This window comes from Podarcis muralis, chromosome 1, assembly GCF_964188315.1.
Source record: "Podarcis muralis chromosome 1, rPodMur119.hap1.1, whole genome shotgun sequence".
Lineage (NCBI taxonomy): Eukaryota > Metazoa > Chordata > Lepidosauria > Squamata > Lacertidae > Podarcis > Podarcis muralis.
Window position 1 is genome coordinate 80490011 of NC_135655.1, and position 18581 is coordinate 80508591.

General features: G+C 45.5%; 1 protein-coding gene across 3 annotated transcripts; it reads right to left on the reverse strand.

The window, feature by feature from the left end:
- Positions 1-12496: 12496 nt before the first annotated feature.
- Positions 12497-17844, reverse strand: TMEM109 (transmembrane protein 109). Of its 3 annotated transcripts, none has more exons than XM_077932691.1 (4): positions 17398-17844; positions 16162-16430; positions 15437-15539; positions 12497-13809 (listed from the first exon to the last, which is right to left on the reverse strand). In XM_077932691.1, the coding sequence occupies exons 2-4, from the start codon at positions 16396-16398 to the stop codon at positions 13427-13429; spliced, it is 723 nt and encodes a 240-aa protein (XP_077788817.1). In that variant the 5' UTR covers positions 16399-16430; positions 17398-17844; the 3' UTR covers positions 12497-13426. The 3 variants fall into 3 exon arrangements, with proteins under 3 accessions (XP_077788817.1, XP_077788821.1, XP_028593387.2); XM_077932695.1 differs by lacking the exon at positions 17398-17844 and adding an exon at positions 17191-17368 and having other exon boundaries at positions 16162-16425; XM_028737554.2 differs by lacking the exon at positions 17398-17844 and adding an exon at positions 17191-17366.
- Positions 17845-18581: the final 737 nt, after the last annotated feature.

Consider the following 18581-nt stretch of genomic DNA (forward strand, 5'->3'; position numbering starts at 1 on the left):
TTCCCGCGAAAGAGCAGGGAGAAGGAAAGGGCGATCGCGGAGGGGACTCTTCCAGGCGGCTGTTTTATTCGAGCGCGTTGCATTATCCAATACAGTACAGAACTCTTCGCACACTTCACTTCTGCTGCCGTTTCCAGTGGTTTCCAACTTCCACCCTTTCGGACCACAAAGCGGCCACGCGGATGATGTTTTGAGATGATGAGAAATTCACCGTAGTTTTCCTGAAGGTAGCCTGGGAAAATAAAATAAATAATAAATAATTTTTATTATTTATACCCCGACCATCTGACTGGGTTGCAAAAGAAAAATAAGGTGCTATTTCAATATTAATATTTTTTTACAAACCACAAAAAGCGGCTGGATACTAATAAATACTTCACACTGGTTAAGTTTCCTTAATGCCGTCTGCCCCTCCAATGTGGTTAATTTTGAGGCCTGAAGTAGATTTAACAGTTGATACAGGGTGGATTTCCAAACTTTGTTCTTTTGAACAAAGCCTTATGGAGGCATGCAAATAGTGTGCCCCCCCCTTTAAATTTTAATTTTGCAGGTGACATTATTTCCTATTCACATTAGTTTACAACATTTAGAATTGCTGTACAGGGAAATTGCCTGGAGAAGTAGAATTCAGGCAGCACACAAGGGACCTTTTAAATTCAAGACTTCATGCAATCCTAAGAAACAGAAAGAACTCTTGTCAGGTTTGATCAATCCCTCATTTACAGATTTTGACAGCCTGTCAGGCAACAGAGGAGAATCTACCTAAAATAATTCCCCAGTTCACATTAGTCTGACTATATGGAACCACCACTGTTGAACACATGAGTAAAAAACCAACAGTCTGAACCCACTGAAGTTTGGTGTAGTTTCAGCCAGCTAATCGAATGCCAGTTCAAAAGGACTGTTGTTGTTTAGTCATTTAGTTGTGTCAGACTCTTTGTGACCCCATGGACCAGAGCATGCCAGACACTCCCGTCTTCCACTGCCTCTCAAAAGGACTAACTAAAAGATCAACAGATCCCTCCTCCTTTCTACTGGCTGAATCTTCCACAGGATCTCACTTCTGCCCATGGACAGAATGAGTTCTTGCATTCAAGGAAGCCTAGTTAGCCTAGTTAACACTTGATGCACTTCCCCAGTATGTTGAAATCCACACACACCCCACATGAAATCAGTGGAACTTAACATATGAGCAAATGTCCATAGGATTGCTCTGCACAATTTCCTTTTTGCAGAAGGGAAAGTGAGGCTGACACTCTACTGCAGTGTATGATTTGTGGTAGAATAAGGGCTCAGGATTTTGTTTTCAAAACCACTGCTGAGTCCTGGAGCAGGCAAAGCAAAAATGGAGAAAATACCTCTGAGTGTTTGGATACGATACGATAATCTTTATTGTCATTGTCCCATACAGAACAACGAAATTGAAAAATCTACATAAGACATTCAAAACCCAATGGAATGCATCTCTCTCACTACTAAGCAACCTCTGCCATTTAGGATTAAGGAGTTTAGAATTAAGGAACAGGATTTCCAGAGTTGCTGAGATGGTTCCCAGGCAGACTCTATCACCATTCCATTTAGTCTGAAAATCAGAAAGCCATCAAGTGAGTTCTGTGGCGTGTAAGTTGAGACCTGAATGTCTTTCAGAAGTCAGGCATGCACCAAAATGTGAGAGTCCTTCTGTTCATATTGCCAGCCAGCCATGCTCTTTGCCAGGAAACACTCTTCCATTCCATCTCAATAGGTTTCTGTAAAGAAACCTCAGAGTCTCCCTGAACTTGCTAATGCCTTCCTTTTATGAGTGGGTTGTGCCATTTTGGCTAACTAAAGATAGGCAGTCAGAGAAGGCATTTAGGATGCCTTCATTTGCTCTGGTAATACTGGCTCACTTACCTCTACTAGTCCTTATAAACAAAAATGGAATCTCCTTACTCAGAGGCAGTAGATCACATCCCCACCTGCAGGGAAGAAACAAAGAGGTATGGCTGTCCTAAAATGGTCTACTTCTGAGTTTCCTTGGGGCAAGAGATTGGCCACTGCTGGAACCAGAGTACTACTAGCCACAATTGCTGTGCTTCACCTCCACTGCCAGAGGCATACCCATTGCTGGAAACTGCAGGAGGGAAGAATGCTATTGCACTCAGGGTGCTGCTTGTGGGTTTTCCCTAGCTCAGTGTTTCCCAACCTTTTTTGGGCAAAGGCACACTTGTTTCATGAAAAAAATCTCGAGGCACACCACCATTACAGCCCCGTGACGTCAGCGCGCAGCGTCACGCCGGGAGGGACATGAATTGCTAGCAAATTACATAATCACCTCCTTGAGGGCTGGCTCATCTTCTCCGAAGGCAGAACCCCATTAATTAACAGCACAGACTCACACCATAGCCAAGACGAGGGGGGAAAACCTCAGTCATGCACAGTCATGCACATGTGGGGGCTAAATGAGGACGAAGACCGGGCAGAGAGCAGGGTTCAAATCACCCCACCTGGCCAGGACAATCCCTGGGTGCTCCCTTGGGCCACTCGCCTGACCCACCTCGCAGGGCTGTTGTTGTGAGGATAACACGGGGAGAACCACGCGCGCCCCCAGGAGCTCCTTGGAGGAGAAAGCGGGCGATGAATGCAATGCACGAAATATATGAGAGGCGACCAGGTTTTGCAGGTGAGGGGCCCCCGCCAGCCTCCGCTTCCAACACCCGGCGCAACGACGCCGAAGTTTCCCCCCGGGCTCGGCTCCCCTTCGCCCTCCCGGCTCTCTCTGCCGCCCACTGGGGACCCCCCTCACCTGCCAAGTCCGGAGCGCCGGTGGAAGTTGCATGCATGCATGCAGGGCGCTGCGTTGCCATTGCATTGCACTGCACTCCATGCAACGCCTGCACGCATGCATTGCCTTGCACGCCCGCCAAGGGGTCTCCCCGCGGTCCGATGCGTCCCCTCCGGCGCGGATGCAGCATTGCAAAAAAAAAAAAAAACCCCGACGCAGCCCTACCTGGGGGGCAGCCTCCGCCTCCGCCGCTCCGCCTCCGCGGGGATCCCCGGGCTCCATCCTGCCGCCCGATCTCCGGGGGGCGCAGGCAGGCTGCGCGGGGTCTGCGCAGAAGAGCCCCTGCCCGCCCGGCCGCCGCCGCTGCGCTCATTCCATGGCCGGGAGAAGAGCGCTTCAAACAAAACGCCCGGCCCGCCAGGCCACGCTGGGAAATGTAGTTCGCGCACCCCGCGCGGACGCGGAGCCCAAGGGCGAGGGGACTACGGATCCCGGCAGCCCCCGCGCCGGGGACGGAGGGGGAGAGGCCGGGTGCAGGAATGGAGGGACGGGTGGGCGAGCGAGTGAGTGAGTGGCAGCCGCCAAGCCTTGGCCGAGAGCCAGGAAGGGCCTCCCCGGAGGAGGAGGAGGGAGGCGCAGAGCGGGAGGGAGGGAGGGAACCCCAGGGGTCATCTAGTGACGGCGCCCCAATCGAAAATTTGACTTTAAAAAAAAAAATCTTTCAATTTTTTAATTTTTCCCGCGGCACACCAGGCAACATCTCGCGGCACACTAGTGTGCTACGGAACAGTGGTTGGGAAACACTGCCCTAGCTATCTGGTTGGCCACAGTGAGAACACAGTGCTGGACTAGGCAGGCCATGAGGGCTAATGTTTTTATATAGTATGCAGCCCCAAATGTAGTTCGCTTTGTAGAATTGTGTTGATTACCTCAGGGGATGCTCTAGCACAAATGCACATCAAATCACAGTGCAGAAGAACTTGGCTAGCCAATTTAAACCCAGTGGTTAAGAAGGCAACCTGTTCTGTTGTTTAATATATATATATATAATTGCAAAGAAATGCAGTAAGAATAAGTCTTAAGTAGGACACATAGTAAGCAAATAGAATGTAAAATAGAGACGTCTGTACAGCAAGACAGATAGGGAAACAAATCAGTCTCTGATATTAGATGCGAATCAAGCAAATATTTATTCACTTGGGTATCTGCCAGACCAAGAAGATGAAAAGCCAGGAGTGGGGTAGGAAATTTGCATTAAAAGGAGAATTTCCACCAGTTGCAGCTTCACCTAGTGTTCACACTGCCACAGTTACCAAAGCAGTGCTGTGTTACCCTGTTAGTGTTGCACGAAAACATGTAAGAGAACAGAATGTTGGTACTGTCAGATTTCTGCTGGGGAGAACACTGAATTGAGCCTTTTATATTTTCCAACTTCCTATACCCTCTTTTATAGGATGGGGTTGAGCAGAAGTGGGTTTCATTCTCAAAAGAAAGGCATCCTGATTCAATACATGCTCAGGGACCCTGTGCCCTCAAATCCTGTTTTGGAAAATATAAACCTTTGCTGTCAAGACAACGACACTCAAAAGCTGAGTCTCTGTGACACACACACTATGCAAGATGCCAGGTTTAAAAAATCACACCAAAAGTTAGAAACCTGGAGTGAGATGGAAGACTGTATGAACCAAAAGCCACAGAGGAGCTTTTAATGGATTTCAGCATTTAGAGAGTTGAAGAGGGTATTTCCTTTGTTGAAGAGCAGCGGAGGGGTCGTGTTGCAGCTTGTCATGAACACTGAGGTTCCCTAACACCTCCCTGTGGTATTATCATCACCTCTGGGCTTTCATACCCAAGTGACAAGTTCCAGCTCGCCTGCCCCCAAGAAAATGAGTGAATGTGTTTCTGGGCCCAGCAAGAAGAATTACCAGCACAATTACATTGCTCTTAGAAAAGTTCCCCATCCTTTCAGCCTAGAAAAAGGCACTGACTGATATATTTTGGTGGTGGTGGGGCCCTCCCTGCCCTCTTTCACGTCCTGCATTCAAAACGGAAATCCAGATTGCAGAAATGACATCATGGCTGCCATTTTGTGGCTGTTGCTGCTGCTCTGGTGTACAGCACTACCAGCACTGGGTGTTGAGGACTGAGGGAAGTGAGAAGTTCACAATGCAAGATAACTTTAAATCCCAGTTCACACAATGCAGGCCGAGTGCGAATGGCACCTGCATTCCGGCGACATGCGTCAAACACGCTATGTTAAATGTGGGGTTCCATTTAACATGCCTGTGTTTTGAAAGGAAGGAAGAAGAAAGTTGCTGGGGGGGGGGGGGGGATCAGGATCCGATTGCAGGAGCTTCATTCCTGAAGCAAATACACCAAATCCTTGAAAATGTGCAATTATTTTTGAGCCCACAATTTCTAGGCAGGCTTCTGTTCAAATTTCTAGACTGGTAAATGAATTTCAACCTCTTATGTGGCAAATAAATGTTTTCTATTTTGCAATAAGCTGTCATTTGCATATCAAGTTGCGCAGAGAGGTGGCAGCGTGCAGCTGTTGCTTGTTGGAACTCGCCTGTCTGATCACCGGCTACCGCACTGCGAGTTATTCACTCATTTAATGAACACGGTTGCTGTATCGCGGCCTCACAAATCCAGGCAGCCTCATTTACATAGGATGTGATTTATTCATGATGAATAGCAACCTTATGGATGTGCACAGTGCACATGCTAAATTAGCATACTTTACTCATGCTATTTCCAGCAGATGGTTTCTCTCTGTACCAGCTGCAAACAAGGAGGAGTGAAGGCACATTCAGTGGAAGGACTTATCTGACCATTTCTCAATGTCAGGGGAGATAAAAAGCCCCGAGAGGAAGCACAGAAATGCCTGTCCACAGGATTACCTCTTTTACCCGCTCTGTCATTACGTCTCCGTCTGTTAAAACACTGGCAGCCTTATTCTCACAGTTAAAATGCAGAAGATCCCCATTATAGATAGAGGCTCAGTGCTGATTTAGCATGCTTCAGCTCATTGACTTTACAAGGTTGAATTGACACCATTACATATTGTACAAACTGGAATATACAAGTAGAGCCTGCAACAAAATGTTACAGCACGGATGCTTCTGTTCCAGATACAGTGGTACCTTGGGATACAGACGCTTCAGGTTACAGACTCCGCTAACCCAGAATAGTACCTTGGGTTAAGAACTTTGCTTCAGGATGAGAACAGAAATCATGCAGCGGCGGTGCGGGACGCTCCATTAGCTAAAGTGGTGCTTCAGGTTAAGAACAGTTTCAGGTTAAGAACGGACCTCCAGAATGAATTAAGTTCTTACCTTGGTTTACGAACTTAATCCGTTCTGGAAGTCCGTTCTTAAACCAAAACCGTTCTTAAACCGAAGCGCGCTTTCCTTAATGAGGCCTCCCGCCGCTGGTGCCCTTCCACTGTTCGGCTTCCATTCTTAGACCGAGGTAAAGTTCTCAAACCAAGACACTATTTCCAGTTTTGTGGAGTTTGTAAACCAAATTGTTCTTAAACCGAGGTAACACTATTTTATTCCATTGCCAATCTGTTTTCTGCCCCACCACCCAACAGTTAGCATTCTGTTTCCACTGAGGAGCCTACGTAGCCTTCAGTATTTTTTGTGTGTACATCTATGAATTTTATTTCCTATTTGAGGTTTTTGAATAACCGTACAAATCAGCAACAGATTAGCACACTTATTCAAAGACAGGAGGCAAGATATCTGTATACAGTATATGCAGCTGCTCTTGTTTTGTTTCTTGGTGAGCTTCTCCATCAATGCAATTTGCCATGATTTGATGTATCAACAGTCCAAATCTGCCCCTTTCAAGTCTTTCTAGTAATGTGCCATTGTCACTCTTGCTGCTAATAGCTTATGACTGATTAAAGTTTTAGAATGTAACATTCTCATGTTCTTGAGCAGGGAGGGTTTGGGTTTTTTTGTTTGTTACAATATGGGTACCAATTACCGGTATTTTGTCCATTTCCAGAAGAAAAAAAAAATCCCAAAATTTTGCTACCTCACCACAGGTTCTCCAGCACCATGCTGAAAGTGTGGGATTGAAGTATTGCATTTTCACAGGGGTTTCCCTGAGTCAGCGACATACAGACCAGCCGGTGGAATATCTGTGATTGCCATTAGCTTATAAGATAATACAGTGTGGCCCTCCATATATCACTGGCCTACACCTCCCATCACCCCCAACTATTGGTCATGCTGGCTGCAGCTGATGGGCTGCAGGCTCCCCATCTCTTCTGTACTGTTTGTGTCAAAAGTGGAAACAAAGAAAGGGAAACAAAGAGGGGGGAATGCAAGCAAATGGAGACTGAGAGCACAACCTGTTTTCTGTTCTGTGGCCTCAAATGCAGGGCATTGTGGGGAAGTTAAATTCTTGGACACTGTGCATAGCTCAAACAGTTGCAGCATCGTAGCCAGAGAAACATTTTCCTTTAACGGCTCAGAAGGATTGTCAGTTTGCAGTCCAGAGGTCATTTTCCTCATCTTTAGCTGACCCTGCACTGCAAAAGAGACATCTTTGCTTGCTCAAGTACTTTCAAGTTGTCCAAAGCAGGTTCAGAGGCAGCCCAAGACATTTTGCTGCCTGAGGCACTGCAGCAATTTCCTCCTCCGGAGGTCATAGTGCATCAGTAGCAAAGACAGGTCAAGTTATTTTGACGCCTGAGGCAAAGAAGACAAAACAAAAGCTCATAAGCATCTTTCCTGCCTCTTCTTGTAGGTGAAAAGACAACAAGAATTGTATTTTGCAGCCTTTTCCATAGGCATCCGTTTGGGCACTGTGAGGAAGCTAGCTCACTAGTTAATGCTAAATTAACTTAATCAAGTTAATTAATTAATTAATTAATTGCTAAATGGGGTCTGTTGCCTTTGGGACACAGAAAGTAACCTGCAATTTTTGACATTTTATTATTGTCTGGTTTTGCAACTTTTTATTGGGCATCAAAACTCTGCCAAATCCGATTGACCTGAGACTGGTCTTACGCTGTGCCAAAAGCAGAGAACTGACCCCATGGGCTCTGAGACACTCATAAGAACATAACAGATATGCAGGATCAGGCTAAGTCCAGCACCCTGTTCTCAAAGTGACCAACCAGATGCCTATGGAAAGTCTGCAACTGGGACCTGAGTGCAACAGTAGTCGCTATAGGTCTGATTCCCCAGCAACTGGAATATTCAGAGGCACACTGGTAGAATATAGAGAGAGAACATAGAGGTTAGTAGCCCCTCTTCCCTATGATACGTCACCTGTTTCACAGCTGAGCCCTGACATTCGAAACAGGGCAGCTTGCTAGATGCTTTGAGGGGTGACTGTAAAGTGGGCTGTACTGTACAGTCTTCCTGTCTAATAAGGCACCAGACACAGCTATGTGTTTTTGAAATGGTACAATCAGCTTTGCACTCGATATGTAACAGCCTCAGTGCAGCAAGATGAGATAAGGAGGCGCGGGGGGGGGGGACACTCTAGAACTTGCAAGCAAACTGAACACAAGAGGACAGTGGCTGCGCAGGAAAGCAATTAGAGACGGATCCGGAAAAGAGAGCAAGACTGAACACAGAGAGGATTAGAACATAAGCATCTTTTAAGATCAGAACATCCCAACCGCTGTCTTCCCAGAGCCTGTCCCTAGGGGATGGGCCATATGAGTGGCAGCAGGATATAGAGGATAGAAAGCTTTTTATCTGTGGGATGCTAGTTTAAACCCAACAAAAGCTAAATCAATATTTGAAGCCATTTGTATATTCAGCACATTTTGCTTGTTTGTTCCTGCCTCCGTTGCATTTAGAATCCATTTGGAAATGAAATTCACAAGGAGACTGTGACATTTGGCCTCAGCCAGATGTTTCCCAATAGTTATTATTTTGAGTCTTATTAATTTGCTATTTTTGTATTATGGGATTGTCTCCTCGCCATCACAATTCACAAGGCAACCTTTTATTTGATGGATGAGTGAATAAATAAGAAGTGTGGGGTGACACGACTCTAATGAGCTGAGCTTAAATATTTGACTAATCAAAGGATTGGTTTTGATTTATTCATTTATACATTAATTAATTCATTTATTAAAAACAGACAAACAAACATCTGATTTGTTAAAGGTCTGCAGAGCATGCAACATCAGTTAACATATTGTTAGCTGATTAACAACTGGAAGCTTAAAAATCCAATCTACGAATGAGAAGACGCTGTAAACCCAAGGTTGCTAAGTGAACAAAATCACTTTCTATCTTGCAAATGACCTCCTGCGGTCTCATTATTAAAAGTTGAATTGTTGATACAGCAGCGCCTTCATAGGATTAGGTCAGGGAGTTCCAGCACTGGCATGAGGGCAAAACTGGTGCTGGGAGCCAAGATCTGAGCTCAGTTCCACCCCTCCACTCCAAGCACCAGCAATATGTTCTTTGTCAGGAAACAGTAACCAACATGACTGTGGTGCATCATAGGTACAATTTATATGGTATGGCAGGGGTCCCATGTAATAACCTCCAAAGGTTGTTGGACACCAACTCCCATCATCCCTGCCCATTGGTCATGCCAGCTGGGGCTGATGGGAGTTGGAGCCCAACGACATCTGGAGGGCCTCACATTGACTGCTCCTGCAGCAGGCGATCTGGTGTGCCGGTTGGGGATGGGAAGTCTGGGTCTTCTGGCACCTCATTTAAAAATAAAAAAGACTGTTATTATTATTTAAAAAATAACCGCAAACTTGCCAAACTTTAATTTGAAACCCCCCCTCTCCACCCTGGTAACCTGAAATGTCCTCCTGATGCAGGATTTTTTAAAAAATGGCTACTGGATGTGGAGGCAGATTCAGTCCTATTAGGGTTAGCAGAACAGGGCAAAGCTAAGATCAGGAAATGGGTGGAGGTTGAAGAGCTTCCTAAACTTCTAATAAGCTATAGAGTCACAGATAAAAGTGGTTCATGGGCCCAAGGTCTCACTTGGTAGAAGGCCATTCCCTATGTTCCTAGTGTCTGCTTTCTCTTGCTGAGGTTATTCAGGTTCGAACTTGTGGGACTGATTAGGCTTTAAAGGAGCAGCTCACCACAAGAGCTATTTGCTGGTGCAGATGTGTAAGCAGTTGGGTTGCTGTATGAATGGTGGGGGCGGGGGGGGGGGGAGAAAAAAAAAGCTCTGGACTGCTTTTTAATAAGCCCAGGGATGCTGCCCAGAGGTGCCACTGTGCAAATTGCTGTTTATGGCGTGACAGCTAAAGAGAGGCTTCTGCAGCAGGCTTTGAGCCAAATTCATATTTATAAAAGGCAAAAAGGCAGGGATGAGAAAATCATTACATAACAATGAGAGGAGCAGGCACGAGAAACGAAACCGTTGAAAACTCTTTGCGTCTTCAGCTTACCCAGGAAGAGCAGAGAATTGCCAGAACTAATCTCTCATTAGGTCCTTAGAATACACAGCATCACCCAGAGGAAAGAGCTCAGTTTCTGGGCCAGATGATTTACCGGCTGGCTGGTGTTACTGACTATATTCATTTTTGCAATTTGTGGATGTGAAGCAGGTTGGCTCTGCTGAATATTACCTCTTAGCTCCCAGAGAATGGCAAAAATGCTTCCCTTCTGTGAAACTCCATCCCCTGCCCACCTGCACGCACCCCCCCTCTAATCCAGGCAAGCACACAAAAGGCTCCTGTGCAGGATGATAAAAGACACAGCATCTCTGCCTTTGACTCTGTTTGGGTCCCACATGCAGGGACTCTATAGATTTGGATGGCAAGAAATTGGGCATCCATATATTTACAGTACATTTCTACCTCACAGAGGAGGCATCTGGAGAAGGCTTAAGTTGGCAGAGTGGGATATGCATTTCAATGGTCTAATGCGTACCCTGCACAGCTCCACATTCAGATCCTGGGAATACCGGGCACACAATCCACCCAAGTGTTATCTGCTTTTTAAGTCCCATTGAGCCAACTGCATGCTGTCTGTCCAGATTCATATTCTGGCTTCACACCTGTATGTAGTAGTTTCAGGTATTTGAGGATTCTTGAGCAAAGGAATGCAGTCCCTCCCCTCCACCACCACTGTCCATTCAAGGGTCCTCTTCCCCTGCGTCTAAGCTGTACAGCCACCTGGGGAAAACCCATAAAGTGAGCAGCAGCAGCAGACAGTGACGGCAGAGCAGCAACAGGAGGGGGACCTAGAGATTGGCACAAGGCTCCAGCAAATGCCCACTCCTGGTACTAAGCCTGTCTCTATGGCTCATGTACCACACCCTTGTTACTGCAGTGTAGTGGAAGTATAGAAAGCACAGCTATTCTGCTGCAGAGGCAATGTAGGGTTCCCATAGGAATTTATCTACGGCTGACCACTGCCGCTCTAAGTGCAGATTTTCAATAATCAGATACCCTGATCCTAAGCAAATTACTCATAAATAAAAGAGCAGGGTTCAGATCCCCACTCTGTCATAAAACACTGAGCAGACCGTGTTTTCTTGAATAGTTAACTTCACTTGTGCCATGTGATTTACTGCTGACCTGCTCCTGATACCCACTCCCAACAAAGTCTCAAGGTATCAGCGTCTGCCAACATTTCAGTGCATCAAAGCCTGGAGAGGAAGCATCCGGGAGAATCCTGGTAAAAATGGACTCGGGGACATGCTGAAATAGTTATTAGACACATTCACCAAAGCAGCCCCAATATTTTCAGCTACATTGCAGTTTGGTATGAACTGTGAAAATGCACACCTCTGTGTTAGAATAAGGTTGCAATACTATGCAAACTTAAAAACAAGGGCCATTGAACATGCATCAGAACATGGGGTTTGATCAATGAACATGATCAGATCACAAGATAGCCCTGCAAACATACACATAGGTTCACCCATTTTTAAAATATTGCCTAGTGACTGGGTCAAACCAAGAACAGTTCCCGCTCATACTTTAGACATTGCTGCTGAGAGGGGCTTATAGTGGTCTAGCTCAGGGATTGACAGATTGGCAACTTTGAGGAGGTCTTCTGCAGCAAACATGAAGTCTCTGAGCCCTGCTTCCCTAGTCACTGCCCCTCTTAGTCATGTGGCAGTAGGGGTGGTTAACGTTTTATTTCTCGAAGAGTAAGCCAAATGAAGGAGGCAGCTGACATCCCATGTCCTCTTCCAGCTTTATATGCATTTCAAGGCTAAGTTTAATTCTACTGGATCCAACTTTTAGTCAGACCCCTTGGCAAAGTGGTGGGGTGTGCTTCTCTTACAATTTCTCTGGGAGGGGGCAATCTGGGGGAGAGATGCAGCCAGAAGATGCTATTCAGAGAACATGCTAAACAAAAATTTCCAAAACAAAAAAATTCCTTCCAGTAGCACCTTAAAGACCAACTAAGTTAGTTCTTGGTATGAGCTTTCGTGTGCATGCACACTTCTTCAGATACACATGTATCTGAATGTATCCGTGTTGGTCTGTGTATCTGAAGAAGTGTGCATGCACACGAAAGCTCATACCAAGAACTAACTTAGTTGGTCTTTAAGGTGCTACTGGAAGGAATTTTTTTGTTTTGACTATGGCAGACCAACACGGCTACCTATCTGTAACTAAAAATTTCCAAATGTGCCAATGGCCCTAAAAGGCTGCCAACCCCTGGCCTAACAAGTCACAAACACCTCATAGCAGATTCTGCATCACCTTTGCTTAAAAAATGAAAAGATGACTGGAAACACACACAATAAAAGCAAAGAGAAAATGATTAAATACACTTTTATTTAGAAGTGTGTAAAAATACCCCATTTGTTTAAAAACTGGCAGTTTAAAAATATATGTTGGCAAAAGATATGTGGCTTATACCATTGAGTGAGTTATATCTCCAAGCCAAAACAAGCAGAAAAAGTACTTGAGTCTGGGCTTGTGATTCCATTTGGTAGAGGTACAAATTCTGTCTGGAGGGAAGAGCTACAAACATTCACTTTTGTCTATGGCTTATTTCTGCCCAGAACAAAGCAGCTGAATGCTACTTGCCATTGGTTCTACATGAGTATCTTTGGCTTATAAGGAGCTGGAAATGAAACACGCTTTTCCAGCATATGCATGCACACACACACAAAAAACCACAACATTGTGGTTTGTTCTGTTGCCATCACAATCATGACAACCAGCTTTAGCTTTCAAGAAGGCACTGGCCTTTACTGTCCGATATACATACTGGCATGCTGGTGAAACATACGAGACCGAGATTCTCAGAGCAATCTCTTCAATACCCCATTCTTCTATCCCGATATGCAGCACTATAGAGAAACTGATATTAAAAGTAATAATTGAGTGAACAGCACCCTCACTTCACCAGCAAGCTCATCATCCAAGAGTAAGATGAAAGGTAGAGGTCTAGAAGGAGGTCTCTGAAAGAACCCAGAACAAAACACAAGACAGGGAAGTCAAGAGATGGAGAGAGCTTTTAACAGGTCACTGGAGTGACAATTGGTAAGATAGTATCCCAGAATCATCCATCTCCTGTAGAGAAGTTCCATTAAGTATTTGCATGTTCTTGCTTAGCTATGAGTGAAAGACTCACAAGAGAGCATCAACCGTCTAGGAGGGAATCAGGGAGTAAGTGAAGACAGGCAGAAAACAGTTGCCTCTTATTGAAGGTACATGGAGATAATAAGCTTCCCAGAACTTCATTCTTCATCCAGGTGCTTGGCAGAGCGCCTCTGCCTGCGCTGCAGCTCTGCCACTTGACACTTCAAGCTGCGCACTTCGGCTTCTAGTCGGGCCCCGGAGTGGTTTGACCCACTCAGCCAACCAAGCAGGACATACAGCGTAAGTAAACCTGACAGAAGCATAGTTTGCACAGAGCGATCAGGCACTGAGGTGACAATAAACATAAAGCAGGCCCCAAAGAGGACAAACTTGAGGCCCCACATGATGCGGCTCAAGATGGCGACCAACACACTCAACAGCAGCGACAACACCCAATAACCAAGCAGAGCAGCCAGGCCCCAGAGCAGCGCTGTCTGCACCTGTTCAGGGTTTAGCTTCAGGAACTGAGTTGCACGCTCCCCTGAAACACAAAGGAGAAAGGGAAAAGGTTTACAAAATCATTCAACCCAGTGTGGCACTACACCATTTCATGACTACGGCATCACTACATTCCAGAAGGAAGCATCCCTCCCACAATGCATCAGTAAAGGCTCCGCTACTAGTCCTAAGATGCTGCTGCTGCTAATAAATAATAATAATAATAATAATAATAATAATAATAATAATAATAATAATAACAGTTTGCTTGTTTTTGTTTGCTTGTTTGCTTGCCGCCCATCTGACTGGGTTACCCTAGCTACTCTGGGCGCTTCCAACAAATTAAAACACAGAAAGACATCAAACATTAATTTTTTTTAATGTGGGAGTCCACATTTTTGTCTCAATGAAAACAGCTGAGGTGTCAGAATCAAAGGGAGAAATTCCTCTGCCCAAGCAACCCAGTTCTTTCTGGGCATAGCATTGCTCAACTCAACTGTGCAGACAGAGACACAGGGCTGGCTCATACAACAAATCTGTATTTACCAGTGCACATATGCTTGACAGCACGTAATACACCTATTTGTCAAAAGGATACTGACAGACTACTCCTAAAATATATGATGTGGGAAATAGACTTAAGGCTGCAATTTGAGCACACTTGTAAATATTCTCCTTTGAACTCAGTGAAGCCTACCTCAAGAGTTCTGAAGCACAAAGTGGAGGGGGGGGGGTCAAAACACACTTTTGTTGGAAGGATGAAAGACACCAAGATATAAATTTATAAGCACATTAGTTCTCAGAAAAAATTGAACTGGGAAACTAGCTAATACCAGATCAAACTATTTAAAAGAAACTATGTGGCCCAAAATACGTTAAAATTAGATAATAAACGGCTTTTGAACAATATTTTCTGAACACTTTTTACAAAATCCATTTCACTTTTGGTGCTGTTGTCACCTTTGTCATTTTAAAAAGATCAGATTCAATTTGAAAGCTTTAACCCACTGACCCTGAAAATCAATTTTATACACACAGACAAAACACGGGGTTGGAATCTAATTAACCACTTCTGGATGCTTAAAGACTTGGATATGCCTAGAGGGATTTAAATCTGTACAACATTATCTGCCACAATCAAAAACACCATTTGGAAAGTGACATCCAGTTCACAAGCAGGAAGTGTATGTCTGAGAAATGCAAACACCTCTTTGGCAAACATGACTCATGCTGCATCCCTGAGCCAAGATAACAGTAACAACAACAATAATAAATTAGGAACCAGTATGGGTTCAATCGTATTCCTATATGCCAATCCCAGCCCTGCTCCATCACCATCACAACTGACATAAGTTTAACATCACAAACCTATGCTTTATTTGCTTGGAAGACAGTCCCACTGAGTTGAGTCCCACTGAGTTGAGTAGGGCTGCAGCCTAGGTTAGTTGCTCATGCTTTAAAGACAAATAAGTAAGAAAGGGGGACTGAATATGCGACATCTTTTGGACTCCTGGGGTGGTATTCAGCTAAGTTTGTCACAGAGTAAACCCACTGAAATGAACAAACATGGCTAAGTTATGTTAATTAATTTCAATGGGTCTGCTCTAAGTAAAATTTAGTTGAACAATACTACCCTGTCGTTCCATCCAACCTATCTCCTAGTCACTTACCAGCTATTCCAAAGGAAGTAAGGAGCTGCCCTGTAATTTCAGCCACAACAAATAATGCTGAAGAGATCCCAGAGGACACCATCCAGACCAGGGAAGAAATATTCTGCAAGAAGAGAAGATGCACACATGGGTGTTTCCTATTCACTCCATTACCAGCCGTCAGAATTCAAAAGGGCTGTCCCTTTTGTCAGAACCCATCTGCTTGGGTACCGAAATGTAGCGATGGATAGCTCCCTTAGCTGATGAAATGAGTGGGAATTAAATAAATAGCAACAAGATGACATAAAACTGGTCAAAATCAGTTTTGTCATAGATTTAATTTAGTCATCTAGAAAAAGAAGGTGGTACAACTCTCCTTGGACTCATACCAACTCTGAACAAAGCTAAAGGAATTTATGCTGGAAATGTTCCCTCTTGTTCAAAATCCCAACACAAAGTAAACTAGCATGTCAAGGCAAAACTCTGACTGGTTTCCCCATCACCACCACATAGCAAAGTGTTCAATTATGTAATCCCCAACTGCATTCTAAAGTGGTTCAATCCAGAAAGACCTGTTCACTGTGCTTTCTCCCCTAAACATTTAGCTTATTTGTCCACCAGTTAGCGACTTGCCACAGATACATGAAAACCACTAAATATCATCATCATCATCATCATCGTATTGAATTTATATACCACCCTATACTCCCAGGTATAGCAGCAGTTCACATGAACTTCTTTCTTACCTCATTCAATATTCTAAAGTTCTCTCGTCCAATCAAATCCTCCATTGTCTCGCTCATGGCACGACCCACTTGGGATAGAAAGTCCGGTTCGGCATACTTTGCTCGCTTTGGCTCACTCCGGTACTGCTGGGCATTGGTTATTCCTATGTGAGTGAGCACAAGCACTGCTACTACGGCCAAGATTGGTTTTGGCAGGGGCTGGAAGCAGCTCCGTAAGGCGAGGCCCCATCGAGTCATGACTCCAGCTGTTGTCTTTGCAACCAACTTCTCTGCAAAATAGGAGAGATCCCTAAAGTCATGTTTATCTAGTACTGCAAGCAATCTAAGGAGTGACAAGGATGACATTGTAGCCATGCAAATGTATGCCACCTCTTCTCACTACAACACCCACTACATAAAGAGAAATTAATAGAAAGATGAGCAGAGCAGACTACTAAACTAGATGAAACCTTTAGTTCCATTGCCCCATGACAGAGTCAATTGCAAGCAAGATGGATTCTGCATACCGTACAAACAAAAAGTCGAACTTCATGCAAGAGGATGACCTGTACTAAGTACATTTTGCATGCAACAAGACAAACTGTGTTGAACAATAGATGTAACTGGATGAGGCACACACCCTCTGTACAAACACTAAGCCAGGGGTTGGGAACCTATGGCTCTCTGGATTAAGTTGAGCTCCAGCTTCCTTCAGCCTGCAGATCAAGCAGCTCTCTAATGAACGCTAGAGACCATCGTACTCCTGTCTGCTCTGCAGTATTTTTCTAGCAACCTATACACAGAAGGAAGCAGGGGGTCTACAAAGAGGAAGGTGAGACTCTCTCTTGCGGGTGCAGGACTGACTTGGTCTCAAGTCACTGGGTGAAAAGTCTAAATAAAGGGCCACGACCCCACATCCCCCTCTCGTTTCTCTTACAGAGATACAACCTCACTCCGCCCCCCAAACACAATTCCCCCTCCCCTGTTTTTCTCTCCCCACTTTCTGAAGCTCCTCCTTAGCCTGACTTATTCTCCCCCCCCCCCCCGCACCTGTTTACAGAAGCGCAGGGAATAGCCTGCTGCCGCCTTGAAGTCGTTAATGGCACGAGGGAGCTCTTGCTCCTGGCTGCTCCCGAGAGATTCGCGCGAAGATTCCCACCAGCAGCGCCAACCTGAGCTGGAGGGCGCACGCGCCGAACGGGGGCTGCTGATTGGCCGCCGCCGCCGAGGAGAAAAAGCAGAGCCGGGGCTGCTTACCTGGGTACTTGGCCTAGAGGGGAAGTCCGGAGCGAGCAGCTTTATCGCCCCCCCCCCCCCTCACTCTCTCTCCCCATTCAAATATAGCTCCAAGCCCCGTTGCACTCTGGGAAATGCAGTCCAAAAGGAAGGAGCAAGGCGCGCCGCGCTCGATCCAGGAGCATGCCGGGAATTGCAGTTCTTTACAGCGACGTTCACACCAGTTAAAGCAACCACGCGCTTCCAATTATAGATACAGATACACTTTGCTGTCTGCTTCCCACGAGAGTCCTTCCCGCCGCAAATAGTGCGCCGGATCCAATCACAATTAGGCTCGAGGGTCGTTACTGGGATTTTACATTGTCATTCGGTGGGTGGTGCCGCCTTCAGGCTCGTAATTGTGGAAGATATCTAGGTTCTTATCTCGATATGAAACTTCAGGGCTCCTTAAGGCATTTCTGCTGCCGCTTCTCTTCCCTGGGATGGAAGGGGAGATCTTTTTACGAGGTCAGGAGGGAACCTGTATTGCAGCGCATGTAGCTTTAATTAACAAGAAGAAATAGCAAAGAGAGCGGCTCCCCTCTAACTTGGGGAGTTTATATCACGCGAAACCTGTGATCTGACTTTTGAGCGTTTTCTGCACGCTTAAAAAAAGGGGGGGGGATTTACGACGCTCCTGCGGTGTATTAACATCACAGGGCAGAGATGGAGTTGAGACTGGGCTGGATTTTCAGCAAAACATTCTCCTTACCAAACGCGTATCGGGTAGCACTACAGTGGTACGCTTCAGGTTACAGACTCTGCTAACCCAGAAATATTACCTCGGGATAAGAATTTTGCTTCAGGATGAGAACAGAAATCGTGCTCCAGCCGCGCGGCAGCAGCAGGAGGCTCCATTAGCTAATGTGGTGCTTCAGGTTAAGAACAGTTTCAGGTTAAGAACTGACCTCCGGAACGAATTAAGTACTTAACCTGAGGTACCACTGTAGTTACCTCGTTAAACTGCAGAGGACAGCAAAAACCACTTCTGCTCTCCTGTACAGCGTTCAGGCAGGTGTCTTTGTGCCCCGTTGCCTTGGCGTGCGAACACGCCGCACTTCCCAATACTTTAAAAACAAAATACCCACGAATTAAGAGCTAGAAGGAGCAGCAGCTGCTGCTCCATCTGCTACTGCAACCGGATGGGTGCATTCAATGGATGGGTG

What these genes read in the sequence shown, in the direction of transcription:
- TMEM109 (XM_077932691.1), bottom strand. Translation starts at nt 16,398, where the DNA reads ATGACTCGATGGGGCCTCGCCTTACGGAGCTGCTTCCAGCCCCTGCCA. An exon ending in ACTTTAGAATATTGAATGAG is followed by an intron (nt 15,540 to 16,161) that starts GTAAGAAAGAAG and finishes CTCTTCTTGCAG; the next exon opens with AATATTTCTTCCCTGGTCTG. An exon ending in TACTTCCTTTGGAATAGCTG is followed by an intron (nt 13,810 to 15,436) that starts GTAAGTGACTAG and finishes TTTGTGTTTCAG; the next exon opens with GGGAGCGTGCAACTCAGTTC.